Source organism: Grus americana, chromosome 1 (assembly GCF_028858705.1).
Source record: "Grus americana isolate bGruAme1 chromosome 1, bGruAme1.mat, whole genome shotgun sequence".
In the NCBI taxonomy this organism is placed as follows: Eukaryota; Metazoa; Chordata; class Aves; order Gruiformes; family Gruidae; genus Grus; species Grus americana.
The window spans coordinates 150,559,023-150,577,033 of record NC_072852.1 but is presented as its reverse complement, the minus strand read 5'-3'; the positions used below and the strand labels follow the sequence as shown (position 1 = coordinate 150,577,033).

The following is an 18,011-nucleotide window of genomic DNA, read 5'->3' as shown; positions in this document are numbered from 1 at the left end:
TACCTGACTTAAGTACACTGATGATTTTTGAAAGATTGGTCTTCTCTGGAGGTCAGCATTTGCTTGCTTGCTGTTTATCAGTGATTGTTAACTTAGGCAATCTATTATTATTTTTTAATATCATCAGTGATGCATCTTGGCTACTCTGTTGTTCCTAACCATTGCTAAATTTTGGGTTTAGGCCTGTGATTATTTCAGAGTAACAATCCTGTATTAATTTCAATGCTGTGTTCACTGTATCTCCTAAAGATTTGCTTTTTCCCCAGAGATTTACTTTTTTCTGTAAAGCGCTGTTGGTGCTCTGAGTATGGTAGCAATTGTGTGATGCTGACTGTGGCTTAATGGCCTGTGTTTACTAGGACATATCATATTTAGTGTGTCATATAAGTCAGCATTAAGACTGCAGATGTCAGGGCTTAGTCTTGGGTAGCTAACAAAACCAGTGAGCCCAGCTTGCCTGCTGTGTACTGATAGGAGTCTCTTCAGCGCTGATTGGGCTAATTGCAGAACCACATGGGTTCAGTATTTTTGTTCCTTGCAAAACAAATAAACATAAAAGCATTCAAATTCCTGCAGAAAGAGTTTTGTTTTTTTGCCCAGGTGTCTGCCAAAAGCTGCAGGTTTTGTTTGTTGCAAGACAGTAAGCAAACAGAAGCAGTCAAGAAGACGGAGCTTCTCACTTCGAGACTTTTGCTCCTTGTAGGACTTGGTTGTATCAAAATGCGAATGTAACCATATATTGGTTTGTCAGTACGGCATCCTGGGGCATAAAGTCTGAGCCTTTAAATGTTCTTTACAAGGCTAATCTAGCCTATAGAGGGTCAGAAGGTACTTTCATTTTGCAAGTTTGTTCTCCTAGTGCATGTAATGAGCTGTTGCCATATTTGGCCTTTCAAGCATATTTTTTTTTCATTTCTCCAATTTTATTGAAAGTAGTCCTGTAATCTTTTATATCGAGAACAGAGTGAGAACACTAACTGGAAATTTTGTGAAGCCTTACTAAATATGAAGCAGCTATCTTGTTTGAAAACATGCATTCTATGGGATATTTCAGAGCATCAATAAGAGAAATCTCAAGTCAGTGCTGTTCTGTGGGAGGGAATATTGAAAGCTTTTTTTTTTTCCTCTTCTGTAAGTGCCATGCTGTCTAGACTTCATCAAGAATGTAATAGAGGATAAAATAGAACATTTTGCCCAGTATCACTGTTCTCTAGTGAGTAACTGTCTGACATTGAAAACTACTGGATATGAGAAAAAAACTAAGGAGAGAGTTGTTCAGCTGATCAGGTGAAATAAATGAATAATCAGCAAGAAGCAGTAATTTGAAGAAAAAAACATTTCAGCCTTGTATCATCATAGAATTTGGCTGACAGGAATACCTAGTATTGACTTATTAGAAACTGAGTGTATTCATTCTCTTGGTTCAAAATAGTTGTTCAAATGGAGTAAGTAATCTCTTGAGAAAACAATCTCTTTAATTCGAAGAAAGTCTAGCCTATACAAACATGACCATCATTGCTTTGTATTGTTGTAAAGGAAGGGTTTATTAAGAGAAATTGGGAGGAGGAAACTGCATTGTATTTTCCAGCCACTGCCTGCATGTAGGAAAAGCAGCCACAGGGATGACTTTGCAGAAGTCGTGCACAAATAACTTAGCTATGTAAAACTTACGCCACAAGCTAAAAGAAGACAAGCAGGAAGCTCTATACATACATAAAATCGTCTTCCTGTTTGCTTTGAGAGGCCATCAGGCTGTCAGTGTGCTTTCCTGGTGCATTCCTCTTGCAATCAGTTATTGGGTAAACTCTTAAACCCCTGATCTTACCCAATGCCTACTGAAATGTGAACTCTTTTGATTGCAGCAGATTTACCAAGTGACAGATCATGGCATGTAGGGCCTGTTGCAATAGGACAAGGGATTATGGTTTTAAACTAAAAGAAGGTAGACTCAGACTAGATTTAAGGAAGAAATTTTTTACGATGAGGGTGGTGAAACACTGGAGCAGGTTGCCAAGAGAGGTGGTAGATGCCCCATCCCTGGGAACATTCAAAGTCAGGTTGGATGGGGCTCTGAGCAACCTGATCTAGCTGAAGATGTCCCTGCTCATTGCAGAGGGTTGGACTAGATGACCTTTAAAGGTCCCTTCCAACCCAAACCATTCTATGATTCTATGTATAACAATTGCATTGTCTTTCCTGTTCCCTAGGAAAACAAACATGCTTTCTATTCTGTCCTTCAAAAAGCTTTTCTGTTGTAGCAGGTTGGTGGTAAGATGTGTGTCCCCCCACATAAGTGTTTTCCCCACTTAAATATGCTACTGATAACTTTAAGAATTTAAGTATGAATGTTATCTGATATCTGATTATGTTCACTTTAGGCATGTTTTAATATCTGTTTTGAACTTAAACAACTTGCTCCAAAGTTGTAGCCACTAGATCTCATTTCCCCAGATAGAGATTCATATTTAGAGATTCATATGATAATTTTTTGTTTGTTTCTGATTCCTTTAAATGCTTACAGTGCTGTTTTTCTTAACAATTTTTTTAGAGACCACTAACATTTGCTGGTCTCTTTGAAGTTAGCTGTTGTTAATGAGCAAATCAAAATTGCTCATCATAACCACATCTTAGTATTCTGAGGTTTGCTTTAAATATTTAGTGCTCTTTTCTGGCTTAGTGCATGCTGCAGCCTCTTTCAGTGTTCCAGGAGAGGACAAAGCATCACTCTGTCCTACATCTCTGAGAATGTTTCCTACATCCAGAGTTCTGGTTAACAAAATGCTTAAGGATATGTTTACTGGAGACACGTCCAAGAGGAAAAAGACCTTCAAAGAACTGATTCTTTGCCAAAGGCTCTGCAAGCACATCTTTTTCCATTCCTGCAACACTGAGCTTATGTCTTAGGTGTTTCTCCTCGGGACGTTTGTCTAGAATGGTGAGGAAAAGATAATTGGACTGGAGGGGACTTTTATATTTATGTAACTTTTCTTATTTTCATCTGGTTTTAGGTCTATGGACCTGGAACTCAGACGAGAGCTTTCCAGTATGTCAGGTAAGCCTTGTTTGTGTTGTCTGATACTTAATTCACTTGATGGTTCTTTGAGCTTGGCCACCTTCAAATGCGTGTGCATTTTAGTCAAAGAAATTATGTTTATGCTTAGGCCGGCTTAACTTTCAGAAGGGAGACAGTGAAGTTTTTAAAAATACCACGAAACAAAAATTTAGTTGATTTAGAACTTTGAATTAAAATATCAATATGTTCTTCCCTTCAAGGGACAGCAAGTAACAGGTAAGTTTTTAATGCTGCTTTAAGTCTGAGCAGTTTGTCAGCCATTGCAATTTAATGGCAATACTGCCACCTTGTGTCTTCGGGCTGCTGTGGCCAGTGTGCGCACTGTACGCACGTGTGTCCCCTTCTGGGGGAAGCAACCAGCTGAGGGAGTATTGCTGTGGCTATGTTTGCAGTGGCAGCAAGGCCAGAATGTACTTTCACTAAGAAAAAATGAATCTGTTCCTCAGAATCTTTTGCTCTGTTGTGCTAGCTGAATTTCCGGGCCAGACTTCCGGGTTGTTGTAGTCATTCTCCGCTTGGAAATGTTCTTTCCCTCTGCTGAAAGTAGTAACAGTGGTGATAGACACTATGGAAACCCCATCAGTTCAAGGTAGCCACTCCTTTCCTGATTATAAGTCATAATGAAATAGATCTGGATTTGCATGTCCAGGGGCAAGCTGCTAAGTTTGTTGCTGATAATCCAAAATAACTTTGGGTTATTTTGCTGGGGGGAGGTAACACCAAAATACTGGTTTTTAACAAACTCAGTTTAAGAATTTCTGAAAGCGAGAAGACAATTCAAATAACAAACCGCAAAGCAGGTGGTGGTGTAATGTGCCTCTGTATTGCAACTTACTCTGTTCTGTTTGAAATGGGCCTCTAAATATGCTTGAGTACTGGAGGAAAGAGGAAGTATTAATTGGTTTTTAGTAACTTGATTTTTTTTTTTAATATTCTTTCATATGTTCAGATGAACTACAGTCAGTGTATCCCAAACTAACCTCCAGTTCAGTATATCTTGCAATAGGGAATGTGGAACAAACAGCCGAGAAAACATGCACCCATTAAAGTATATACTGTAAATGTGATTTCAGCATTCCTCAGCTGCCTGATTTGCTTTACTGGAGCTCTGAGGAGGCAGCTCTCTTTTTAAACAAGAATATTATTTATAGGGAAGTGGAAGTTGCCTCAATCTGTTCTTCCCTTTTTATAGTGATCTTGTGAATGGGTTGGTGGCATTGATGAACAGCAATGTCAGCAGTCCTGTCAACTTGGTGAGTATGAGAGCTCTACTGTGTTTACTGCGCAGTGGCCAACATCACCTCTGTTTTCTTCCTCGTCACTGATGCTGATTTGTAGAAGAAATAAATGGAGGAAAAAAGCTCTTTCCATTATGAACAATATATTCTTCCATGTATTTTCTTGATAAATAAGAAGATTTTAAACCCCTAGATGTTGAGATGCTGAAGTTCCAAGAACAGGATATATTTTCTAGAGTTATGATTTCATTTGTTTTAGCAAAAAGACGTAATTAGAATATGGAGGGGAAAAAAAAGGAAAAACAAAAACCCAAACAAAAAATGTGAGCAGAGGGGGACACGCAAGATACGCCAAGCAAATGATTGAAGCCTGGTTTTAATGAAAAAAAGCACTGAATGAATACTTAACTCTAATTAGAAATTACTTCATTACTTGATTAGAAACAGGATAGTATTTGATTATGTAATTTTCTAATATTGATTAAGGCTGCTTACAACTTAACGTTTTGAATGAGATTTTTGTTCTGTCCCATTTGTTGTCACCTTATTCTCAGCGGTGGATATAAAAATAGAAAAAGGATGTATATGCCAGGTCATTTCCATGTATGCCAACTTTTGCCAAATCAGATATTCAGCTCTGCAGGACAGTTGTTCACTAGATTTTCCTTTTTTTTTCCTGTGGCCATGAATTCATTTTGATGTTGCTATTCAAATGCTGATATTTTTAAACCCCATCACATGTTTCATCTCCAGAAAATTCAGTATTTAAATTATATGTATCTAAATGTTCAGCTATAGGTCAAACAAGATGTAGTAAAGAAAAGTTTTACAAGAAAAGCTAGGGATGGAGGGAATTGAATCTGATGAAGGTGAGCTAATGCTAATACGAAGCTTTCAGCATTTTGTTCTGAAATGTTGATCAGGAGTTCACATGCAAGTTGGTTTAAAAAAAAAAAGTAAGTTAAGAAAAGGAACATTGTATAGGAAAGCAAGTAGCCCTTATACGTATTGATACATAAGCTGTAGTAAACATGGAAGCAATTGTTAGCAGCTAAATTGGTTCGGTTTCCTAACTTTGGATGAACTGAGAATTTAGCATACTTCATTATATCATCTGTCCTCAACTCAGCAAAGCTCTTGAATGCAAATTTCAAACTGATGATGTGGTTGTGTGGGCTGCTGAGTGGCATACGCCTTTACTGTCATTGTGCATTTGCCCATTCTTTGCAGACTGATTTTTTTTGGGCACCTCCCTACATACATTCAACTACCAAGGCAAATGTAATAGAGGGCAACTTTTCTAATGAGTATGAAGCTTGCCAAAGTTACTTTTTTTTTCATCAAAGTAGGAATAAGGCATAACGTTTAGCTTTTTCAGAGCTTAACATGACCCTGTTAGAATCATATCATGTCAGAAAACTAGCATGTCATAAGGTGCTTAACTATTATATTAATGAATATTCCTTCTATTTCTAGGGAAACCCAGAAGAGCACACTATCCTAGAATTTGCCCAGTTAATTAAAAAACTTGTTGGTGAGTATGATAAGTAATTCTTAGTAAAGCTTATGAAGTACTTCTTGTCATTAGATGTTTATTACTTGATTAGTGTAATATAGGGATAATCTAATTGGTCTTTGGATTTCTTAATAATTTTACAAAGGCATTTAATTGTATCCTGATCATATAATTAAATATTAATAAGATAATCCAAATCCTCCCAATTGTATGTAAAATATTGCATGAACAGTAGAATGAATACATTCTTTCTGTGTATCTGTGCAATCTATACCCATTACTTTGTATAAAGTTAATGCATTTTTTTAGCTTTGCTTTGGCACAAGGACAATACATAAATGAAATGTAAAACACATGAATGGAAATGTCTTGCATAACGTAATCTTAGCTGAAATACAGATATTTCAGCAAAGCGGTTCTTCGCAATAATGCATGCTGTTCTCCTTCAACTGCCATTAAAAACGTCATGCTGTCGTGACAGTCTTTCTCTGTTTGTTCACCAACAACTTGATCTATTTCAGTCAACCCAGAGAGGTGGTTTAGTTCTACATCCATAAAATCCCACAGTAACATGGCATGTAAAACATTGGCTAGATTTGGTTAGAGAAATTGTCCTGTTCCTGTGTATTGTCCTGAGGAAAGGCAAGTACTATGTTGGCTATGTAAATCAGACTGGAGAATATGGGCAAAGAGGAAGTGAAGGCCTTTTACAATGCAAAAGTGCTAACAGAATCACAGAGTAGTTAGGGTTGGCAGGCACCTCTGGAGGTTATTTGGTCCAACTCTTCTACTGAGGCAGGGCCACCTACAGCTGGCAGTGGCCCAGGACCATGTCCAGATGGCTTTTGAGTATCTCCAAGGATGGAGACTCCACAGCCTTCCTGGGCAACCTGTGCCAGTGCTGGGTCACCCTCACAGTAAAACAGTGTTTCCTGATGTTAAGAGGGACCCTCCAGTGTTTCAGGTTGTACCCGCTGCCTCTGGTCCTGTCACTGGGCACCACTGAAAAGAGCCTGGCTCCCTCTTCTTCACCCCCTCTCTTCAAGTATTTATACACATAGATAAAATCCCCTGAGCTTTCTCTTGTTCAGGCAGAACAGTCCCAGCTCTCTCAGCCTGTCCTCATAGAAGAGATGCTCCAGTCCCTTCATCATCTCAGTAGCCATTCACTGTACTCTCTCCAGTATGTCCACGTCTCTTGTACTGGGGAGCCCAGCACTGGACCCAGCACTGCATATGTATCTCACCAATGATGAGTAGAGGGAGAAGGTCTCCCTCGAACTGCTGGCAGCACTCCTCCTGCTGCAGCCCAGGATACCATTGGCCTTCTTTGTGGCAAGGGCACGTTGCCGGCTTGTATTCAACTTGGTGTCCACCAGGAGCCCCAGGTCCTTTCCTGCTGAGCTGCTTTCCAGCTGGTTGCTCCCTAGCATGTACTGGTGCCTTGGGCTTGTTCCTCCCCAGATGCACTTGAACTTCCTTAATGAAGTTCCCGTCAGCCCCTTTCTCCAGCCTCCTTTCTCAAGGTCCCTCTGGATGGCAGCACAGCCCTCTGGTGTATCAGCAACTCAGTATTGACCCAGTATTGGCCCCTGGGGTACACCACTAGTTACCAGCCTCCAACTAGACTTCGTGTCACTGATCACCACCCTCTGGGCCTGGTCACGCAGCCAGTTTTCAATCCACCTCACTGTCTGCTCATCCAGCCCTCAATAAGGATGTTATAGGAGACAGTGTCAAAAGCCTTGCTGAAGTCGGGGTAGATGATATCCACCGCTCTGCCCTTGGCTACTGATGCAGGCATTTCATGGTAGAAGGTTATCAGACTGGTCAAGCATAACTTCCTTTTTGTGAATCCATGCTGAAAGCTTTGTGATGTGTTTTGTGGATCCATGTTGCTGTGGGACAGCTAGTTCACCCAGCTGTTGCATGCAGTGTAGCAGTGTGTGGAAAGCATTGCAGTGATAGAATCATGAAGCAGAAAGCTGCAGAAAGACTTGATGTTCCAATAGAGGTAGGAAAGACGTAAATGCAAAGCATAGTGAATTGTGGATGATAATGCACAGTGTCTTGTTTCATAGGCAGTGGGAGTGAAATCCAGTTTCTCTCAGAAGCTCAGGATGACCCTCAGAAACGAAAACCTGACATCAGAAAAGCCAAGTTATTGCTTGGCTGGGAACCTGTGGTACGTATAGCTGTGTTACTATTGTTGGGTACAAAAACACAGGGAGGCAGAGGGGGATGGGTGAGGACCACATGATAATGATACGTTTCGGTTCTCAGAATATCCGCTTAACACAATCTCCAGGACAGTTGTTTGAAAGGCTGTCTCTCATATGTAGCTTTAGCTCACAATTCAAGAATTGCTGGGTAGGACTGTATGGCCTGTGCCATGCAGAAGAGCATATTGGCATTTGTAATAGACTTAAGTAGAAAAAAACTTTCCTAGTTTTAGGATAGGCATTTTAACTTTTTCACATGCATATTATAAAGTATCTGCCTTTCTGTAAGCTAGATGAATCCTTTGAAATATGTGGTACATAGTTATGGGAGCTAATGAGTTTACTGTTGTTGCAATCCTCAATCCTGTTTTGCTGTGGTAGCATGCATTATGGAAGGAAAAAAATGCTTTTATTTTATTAAAATATTTTTAGAAAATCTTTGGGGTAAGACTGTTTTTAAGATGATCTGTAACATCATTGTAACCAAAAAGTTTGTTTGGATTAGTAAGGAGAAATATAAGCACTAGAAAAGTGTTCTGGTTTTTAGCCTTTGTTTAAAGGGAAATAAGTGAAACTCGGGCAAAACAGAAGCTAGCCAGAGAGAGATAACACATTTTGATTTTTTTATTATTATTTTTTATTTTTATTCTGGTGGACTGAAGTAAACCAGAATAAGAAACCCTTATTTTGGACTAACGGGTATCATACGTAGAGATGTTCAGAGCTGTGTTCTGTGTGTTGATAAGCTCAAAATGTGCTCAGGGTTAATCTAATATCTCACCATCCACAATAATGTCTGTCCATCTCCAAAGCTTAGTTACCAGCCATCTGAGGTGCTGTCAGGATTGTGGTTGTTCTGCACAGCTAATGTGCAAGAAATGCAAAATGCCCGTGGTTGCTGGTTTTTCCTTTCTCGGCCTTTTTGGTGAAGTTAAGTGTGCAAGCGTATAACCAGGCATAGGTGATGAGAAGAGCTGCTTGGTTTGGGGAGACAAAGTCTACTTAATCCCCAGAAAGGGTTTGACTTTCTCAGCCAGCTCCCCATTCTAGCTAGGACAGTGGTTTGTAGGCTTTTTTAGATTTGCAGACAAAAATCTTTCCAGGAAACATGTGAAGCTATCTCATAAATGTAAGCCTATTAATAGAAAAAGGTAGCTCCAAACCCTTCTGAAAGGATTCACAGGGGCACCGGATATTAGTAGACTATGCCTGGAAGCACAAGGATGATGGCAAGTGTTACTGTCACAAAAGGTTTAAAACAGTTAACTTTTATACTTCTGACCTTCTGTGTTTGGCACAGTCAGTACCAAAACTTACTCTGAAGTAGCAGTACAGTGTTGGTACATCAAGGCCAGTTGGTTTTGTGCTGCTATTTTATCCTCCTGTATTGATGATGGTTATCAGCAAGCATGTCAGAGCCTATGGCTCCTGGGAAAAGTGGGTAGTATTTCTGTTGTTCCTGTCTACAAATCACTGTTTAAATACAGGCATATAATATGAAGAATTACAATTATTTGTATAGGATTTAAGAATATCAAATGAGGTACTGGATGATAATTTATATCCCTTTTTCTGTATATCAATGAAGCACTGAAGAAATAAAAACTAAAAAAAAAACAAAACCAAACCACCACCATTATACTTTTCTGTGGTATATACCATTCTGTGAGATTCTGTGAAAGAGGATCTTTAATCATTAAAAACAGAAGGGGCTTAAATTTCTGTGTGCTTATCTCTTTCAATGTATTATGAATTGAAAGTAGAATTATGTAAGTCTGTTTTGACACTAAACAGACCAATCATAACCATCTGATGAGATTTAAATTTGTTGGGGTTTTTTACTTACTACGTCAGAAAATATATCTGCTGTTTAAAAGCTAACAGCAGTGCAGAGATTTAACCAGTACGTGGTGCTGTTAGTACTTACATTGGCTAAGAATGAGACTTCGTAGCAGTCTTTTGATAGCTGTATTAAAAACGATACCATTGTGAAAAGAGCTGATGTGAACTTAGAGTGATATGATTCTCTCCTTACTTTTGAGAACAGGTCCCATTGGAAGAAGGTTTGAATAAAGCAATTCATTACTTCCGTAAAGAACTTGAGTATCAGGCGAATAATCAGTATATTCCCAAACCAAAACCCGCAAGGATGAAAAAAGGAAGAACAAGACATAACTGAAGACTCTCAGTTGGACAGGAAATTCCCTGCTTGACATTAGACGGATGTATTTTTTTCTTTTCTTTTTTTTTTTTTTTGAGAGAGACTTTGAAACAGGTATCATGAAGAACAAACTGGAATTTCATTCTGAAGCTTGCTTTAAAGAAGTGGATGTGCCTAAAAATAACAAACAAATATTCCCCTTCCCCTGCAAATCTTGCCTTGCACTTTTTAAATCTGTCTTTTTATGTAAAATAGAGTAGAAGCATCTTTTAGTATCTTCAAGTTTTATATCTTGCTGTGAGATCATTTTGTTGTGACTGTCCTTGACAGTTTTATTTACTGGTTTCTTTGTGAAGCTAAGGATAAACACAAACGGGATGGAAAATGCCAATTTATTTATAAAATGGGTACTATAAAATATGAGATGTTCTACTATGCATAAGAAAAAAGCTAGTGGTATTGTCAGGTGAGAGACACTGACATCTAAATATAGAGGAGTTTAAAAGAATTCTGTATGAGAGCTTTATGTATTCTTTAAAGGAGAGATTTTTTCAAAGGTTTAGTTTTAGTTGTACACTTGAATTTGAGCTATTTTCATTGATTACCATGAATAAGGATATTTTGAATCACTACTGTGTTGTGCGTACTCTGGGAATAAAGTTAATGTATTATTGGTTACAGTGGTTGAATATGCTATTTTAATAAAATATTGAAACTTCTCTTTACTAGTTTTGGGGTTTCACTGTGGGAACTTCTCTGGCATTCTGTGCATTTATTGTATATTAATTAGAAAGTAACAGTCTGTAGATAATTGGCTTAAAGTCAATAACATTGGTCTTTCATTGCTTGTCTCTTAACAGATATATAGGAAGGGCTGCAGGATGTCTGTTGAAATAGATCGGACAAAAACATCATCATGTATTCCAGTTCAGGTAGTTGATAGTGATGCAGGAGTATAAGATTTTCTTTAAAGCATAGAGTTTCTAATTTAAGCAGTTATCTAATTGCCAGTAAATGCTTTCAACTTCGATAACTATGCCTGTCTTAACAAAAAAAAGAAACAAACTAAAAAATCCAATTCCCCTTATTTTTACTAACTGCCCTTGACTGCATCTCATTAAACCTTGATGTTTCATTAGCTTTCGAGTATCTTTAGGTTGATGGTCAAAGTGGGAGTTACCCGTAGCAATGACTGGACGCCCGGGCCCAGGGAGGATGCTGGGAGCAGTGTGGCCATTCAGGCCCCCTTGTCCGAGCGTGCCATCCTCCAGAGCCTCATGGTGCTTGCAAGGCTTGGAGTGTCATCCATTCTGCCTGGTAAAGTTCCCAAGGACTCCAGCAGTGGTGGGGCTGCTGTGTTCGTTTGTGTGCCCTGCCTGGACCAGGGCTGCAGTGATCCTATTAAGACAAAATGGTTTCTTCCCAGGTTTTCTTCCAGTGGAAATCTGCCATGCAGCTAAGATGGGGGAGCCAGGGAGCATTTTCCTGTCTGGACTCAGAGGTAGAATTTAGGTATTACACATTGCCTCCATCTTTTCACAGCTGAGCAGCTTGAGGTCTGCTTTTTGTTTGAAACCCTTTTCTAGGTATTTGATCTGGGCATTTATTCCATATTAAATGGCCTGAAAAGTACACTGTGGTGTGCGTGCTCCAAATGTGCCTGTAACCTGTCATTACCGATACACTCACAAAGCACAGCCTTTCCCTATACTCAAAGCCACAGCTGGATGTATGTGAAAGTAATGCCCATTTCTTTAATAGTTCTGTGGCGAGAACTGTTAATCAGCTTCCGGCACGGTGGTTTTAACCCTTAAGCTCTCGGTTATATTTGGGGGAAGGTGCTCTTTCTCCTTATGTTTTACTTCTCATGCAGATTGTGCCATTGGATGCCAAAGCATCTGTGAAGAGGCGGTGCACAAGGGTGCAACCCTAGTCCGGCATTTAGGGCAGCCATTGAGAATAAATGGGAGCTGTGGGTACCAGCTGTTACTTCCAGCACTTGTTTTTCATTTAATCCGATGACTTCAGTGCAAAATATATAAACCGTACTGGAACAAGCATGCTTCTGGAGACTAGTGCAAAATGTGCATTTAAAAAAAAAAAAAATCCCTCAGGAAGTCTGAACGTTTGGATACTACAGATAGGAATTTAAAAGCTTTTTAGGTTACTTCACAGCCCAGCCTTCAGAAAAGGAGCAAGGAGAGAGGACAAATGCCTGGTACCAAAACAACCCATCTGTGAGTCTGTGGCATGCCTCCCACCAGGCCGGAGGGAGAGGCTGTATTGATTTGCTACTTTCTTTGTACTGTTTCTAGCTTTTGTTTCAGAGGTTCCTGGTTCAGTCCCCGTATTCTTTCTAAATAGCGTCTTCCAGAAACAGCAGCTGAGGCAGCTGTTGCCCTTTGTGTTTGAAGCCAGTGACTGGTCTTCTAGCTGATCCAAAAGGCATGAATTGTGGGTGTTAGTCTGCTGGTGCTTAAGACTGAAAGTCTGGGGTAATTTCAAGTTTGGTCTGGTCTGAACTGAGTCTTCGAGAAGGCTGATGAGGTTTTGCATGTTGGTGCTCTCTGCTCCCATCTGGGGTTACACATCTCAGTAGGAGAAAGAAGGCATCAAGTTTGCAGGGAGCTGCAGGTGAGAAACAGCTCCTGCCTCTCCAGAAGAGCCGCTTTTAATGGAGGGTGGTGGAATACAGCACTGAAAGCTTGGAAACACAGGACTTGGGAGTAAATGAAGCCAAGCCATGTTCTCATTTCCATGCCTGAACACAACATACGTTTTTGGTTTTTTGGTTGTTTGTTTTTTCAGGAAATTTGAGAATTGGGATTTTCTGCTATCACCTGGTCAGGCAGGCAAGGTAAAACTAACATGACCAGACTTGAGGTACCTATTTAGTCACAGTGATCTGCACAAACAGGCAGCTGAGCAGGTGTTAAATGCAAGTCCTCTTTCAGCAGGGGAACATGCAATGTAGCAGAGGCCTGTGGTGAACTGGCCAGCTTGGTGCTGGTGAGTGAGCTCAGCCTTCTAGAAGGAGAGGTGTGCAAGGCATCCACTGCTGTGAATTCTTGAACCCCACAAGGAGGACCAGTCTTGCTGCTGGAAGTTATCACAGTGTGAGGTCCACAGGTAGATTATTGTATTTTTTTAAACATGATGTACTTTTATTTCTATATGTAGGCCGCTCGGAAGCTTTGTAAACCACATTGCTGATCTAAAATTTACAGTGAGGCTTGCAGATCTAATTTATTTTAAGTAGTTCCATGAATGTATAGTTTAGAGAAGCCTCACGTCTATCTTTAGGTTAGATTTTTTTACTGAGTGGGGAAATCACGATCCGACAGTCTTCCTGTGTCTGAGGTGTTTGCAGCTTCTCTTAACCTGTATAGAGTCTGGCGGGTTTAGTAGCCAGTGAGCTCACTGCCCTCTGGGCATTTATGAATGTGTCTTGGTCATCTATTTTTTCAATAAATTTTTAGAAATGTAATATATTTGAAAAAACTTTTCGCTTTTGTCAGGTAGGATTGGAAAGTTGATAGAAAGACAAGGGAGGAGGAGGAAGACACAAACACAATTGCATAAATTTGTTAGCCTTAGAGAACAGGCTACAGAGGGCAAAACAGGGCTTTGATTAGTGTGATGGATTGAGCTAGTCCCCTGTCTTATTAGTATTGAGTTTAATGGTACTTGAGGCCAGGAAGTCCTTGAAGGTTGTTAGAGGCTGATCAGAGAAGACCTGCCCACAGGAAGAAGATGCTCTGTTAATAGCAAAGGAAGTGTGTCCTCAACATCGCTAGCCCTAACATCCCTACATCCCCTCCCTGGAATCAGTGGGAATGTACACACCACAAATCCTTAGTTGCTCTGTTGTGAACGTTTCCCTGCATTTGGATCACAACTGGTAGGAGAAGGGAATTTATTCCCTTATTTGCAGCTCTGACTCCCTAGAGCTACCAGGAACAGCAGCAATAGCTGTGGAGGAAAGCAGGGTTCCTTTTACATGGCAAGAGGTTCCTGAATGTGATTCCATACCAACAAAGAGGTTTTTCTGAAATAACAATTTGTATTTCTTGAAAAAAAAAAAAAACCAGGCACTGGTTCTCTGTTCCTTTTCCCAGTTCCTTTTTTTCTCTCACTTGCCTATTCCATAATAGCAAACGCAGCAGCAACTTTTTGTCCACCTTGTTTTGTTGCCATTTACAGCCTGGAACAAGCAACAATTGGTTCATTCTTGCTGTTTTCTCTAGCTCCTGACATGCTCTTCAGCAAGGAGGGGGATCCTCTGAATGCTTTGGTCCATGCCATGACTGAAGCAGTTGGAAGGTCCAAAACATGAAGCCACAGGGAACTGTGGGCTGACCTTAAGTACCACAATCTGGGCTCTGTGCGCCCCACTGTAGAGAGAGCTGTCTTGAGCTATCCATCTTCCACCTTGGGAAACAGTCCTGGGGTGAAAGTGCCCAATTCCCCATTCCCAATGTGTTTGTGTTACGAGTAGGGACTTCAAAGGAATGAAGGCCAAAAAAAAAAAAAGTATACTTAAAGCTGCTGCTGATCTGGAGAGATCTCTCTAGACCTGGGGCAGTGTACGAGAGCAGCTGTGGGAGTACAGCAGTTGTACTTCTATGCTTTGACAGAAGGGTTACCTCAGAGGTGTTACTAGCAAAGGAGGCAGGACTTGCCCTATCGGTCAGGCTGACAGAGTCGCCTGGCTGACACCTGCAAACTGGGGGATGCAGCAGCATCAGGTCTTGAAATATGAAGAGCTGGAGCATAGCCAAGCTGTTCCTGTTGTTTCGGGAGCCACAATGAACAATGGCTGCTCTTCTGTCTTGATGGAGAGGTTACGTGATGTCAATGCTGGGATGGCTGGGGACAATGATGTGAAGGGCTCTGTACTGTCTGCACAGCAGAACAGAAAGGCTGGAGGGGGTACACAGTTTTTATCTGTTTTGGGACAGAAATATTCAAAGGAAATTAACTTTGTTAATATAGTTAACTTTGAAGCATTCCATGCATATCCAATTAACTTTTTTAATAGTCTTCCTCCTTTTGCTCAAACCTGTGACAACACATGCTTGCTTGCTTGCTTTGTAGCTTATTGCATGTACTTTTGCATCATTGCACCTTCAAGTCAGGTGCAGCCCTCTGCAAGAACGAGGGTGCCCTCTCCTCAGAGCTGTTGCCTCATGGTGGGTTGACCCCAGGCAGCAGCTAAGTGCCCTCACAGCCATTCACTTCCCCTGCCCCAACAGGACAGAGGAGTGACTAAGAAGAGCAAAAGTGAGCAAACTTGAGGGTTGAGAGAGGAGCAGTTTAATAACCGAAGGAGAAAAAAAAAAAAATTGATGCAAGGGCCACTCACCATCCCCCCAAGCAAGACTGATGCCCAGCCAGTCTCTAAGCAATGACTAACCTGGAAGGCAAATCCCCCACACACACACTTCTTCCTCTTCCCAGCTTTTAGTGGTGAGCTCAAGTCATTATATGGTATGGAATTGGTCAGTCTGGGTCAGCTCTCCCACCTGTGTCCCCTCCTAACCTCTCACCCACCCCTAGCCTACCTACTGGGTGACAGCGTGGGAAACAGGCGGTCTTCACAGAATCACAGAATGGTTTGGGTTGGAAGGGACCTCTAATGGTCATCTGCTTCCAACCCCCCTGCCATGGGCAGGGGCACCGTCCACTAGACCAGGTTGCCCAAAGCCCCATCCAACCTGGCCTTGAACACTTCCAGGGAGGGGGCATCCACAACCTCTCTGGGCAACCTGTGCCAGTGCCTCACCACCCTCACAGTGAAGAATTCTTCCTAATATCTAAATCTACTCTCTTTCAGTTTAAAAAGAGTCTTGATGCTGTGCAAGCACTGTTCAACAATAGCAAAAACACTGGTGTGTTATTAACACTGTTTTAGTCACAAATCTAAAACATGGTGTCATAGATGTTGTTATGAAGAAAGTTAACTCTATCCCAGCCAGACCCCAGTATGTGATAGGAAACTTCAGCATGCAACACAATGTAATGGAAAAGATATTTTTTTTTTTTTTTCTTCTAGAGAATCCGGAAAAGAGAGATCATAGTCTTTGTCGTCAGCCTGCAAAGCACAGAAAGCTGCTGGGCTGAGTCAGCCTGCAAGGAATGGACACAGCTTACAAAGGCCTAGGGAAGGATGGTATTTATTTACAGCACTCTTTTATTCTTCGTTATTCAGCAGGTTTGAATTCCCAGTTGTTGTAAATTCTGGGAAATGATGGAAATTATCAGCCTGGTTCAAACGTTGCCAAGTTCGGCACACTTTTTTATGGGACACAAAATAGAGGTATTCTTCTAGGAATAGGTGTTTTCCAACTGTGCAAAAGAGTGTGTGCTTGACTGAGAATATGATTATTCCAAATATGGAATAAAGGCTCTTCTACCAAGGAAGCACACCAGTTTAAACGAATTAAACTGGCAAGGATTCTGCTAAGAGAAAGTGCTCCAAAACCTAAGGGAAACCTGAGTTTTTGGAGCCTGTTAGGCTAGCGCATATCTGTGTGCGCAGAGGAGAAGTGACTAACATGTTTGTTCAATTTGGCTCCCTCGGCAAAAAGCTGTCTCCCTGGAAGCGCTCCTGCAGGGAGCAGGATAGTGCTGTGCTGCCTCTCCTGGACACCAGTCCATCACGCAACGGGGATTTTAAGTGAAAGATTAGGAAATACACCCAGAGCTAAGAAAGAAGTAAGTGAGGTGTCAAGAATGGTGTTGCCATGATCCATGCTTTGGAAACTTCTTGTTAAGCTTTCAGTGACAGACAACTAAACCATCCATGCCGTCTTTCTTCTCTGATTCTGCTGTAGCTTGCAGTAGACATTTCATCTCTCTTTACCCTTATTCTTCAGCTCCAGAAGTCATGGAGCCAGCCAGCCTTCTTCACCTGCCTCTTCCCAGTCCTCTACGCTTGTCAAGCTCCAGCAGTCCTCCCTCCCACCAAGCTCCTCCTGAAGCCCCTGACAGCTGAAATCTCCCTCCTAGGCTTAGGACTTTCTCTACAGCAACCAGACAGAAGCAGCAACGTTGCTGTGGTAGAAAAGTTGGTTGCATTTCGGGGTTCTTAACACACACAACCTCACCAACCAACCCCCCTTTAATCCACTATACTTCATTAACAAAGGCCCAGTCTCTGGTATTTTTTGATGCTCCGCCTAATGTGTGTAGATTCCAGTTTGAATTGGGGATAGAGGAAACTTTATGGGAGTCTGGGGACTGTGTTGGATGCTATCTGAGACTAACTTTGTTTTAAATAGCTTAGTTTGTTATTTTATTGCCTGTTTTCAGCTAGACTGAAAGCTTGCAGCTACGTGGAAAGGACACAAAGGGGAGTATTCATCAACGATATCCTTTGGGTTACCATGCCTGGGAGGGATAGGGGCCACTCAGATTAGATGCTCTGCATCTCAGCGGTTACTTCTGAAGTCAGGTTCCTGCACTGAGCCCTTTCTCTGGAGAATCCTTTCCTTTCACAGGCTTTGGTGGTAGATGAGCTCCTCGGCACTGAATTTAGCTCCTGTGAACATCTGTGTCCTTGTCCCAACGGGAACTGTTGAAGTGCCATGTCACACAAGTTTGGAGGGCTGCGTGCCATGGGTATGGACACAGCAGAGGAGGCATCAATGCGGCACTTATGATTGAGAGGAATGGGGTTTTTTTCTTCTTCCCCAAGACTAATTGGATTTATTTGTGGACACAAAATGAATAAGCAGGCACATCTGAAATGTATTGGTTTATATTATGGATTCTATATGCCAAACTATATAATGTAATT

At 41.1% G+C, this 18,011-nt stretch overlaps 1 protein-coding gene across 1 annotated transcript in view; it reads left to right on the top strand.

Annotated features, from left to right (window-relative positions):
* The window catches only part of UXS1 (UDP-glucuronate decarboxylase 1), a 62,393-nt gene extending 51,464 nt beyond the window's left edge, over window positions 1-10,929 (top strand). The window contains exons 11-15 of the mRNA XM_054842341.1: window positions 3,009-3,052; window positions 4,266-4,326; window positions 5,788-5,845; window positions 7,909-8,012; window positions 10,097-10,929. Of these exons, the coding sequence (XP_054698316.1) occupies window positions 3,009-3,052; window positions 4,266-4,326; window positions 5,788-5,845; window positions 7,909-8,012; window positions 10,097-10,228 (399 nt within the window). The 3' untranslated portion in view covers window positions 10,229-10,929. The remainder of the gene's footprint in view (window positions 1-3,008; window positions 3,053-4,265; window positions 4,327-5,787; window positions 5,846-7,908; window positions 8,013-10,096) is intronic.
* The last annotated feature ends 7,082 nt before the right edge of the window (window positions 10,930-18,011 follow it).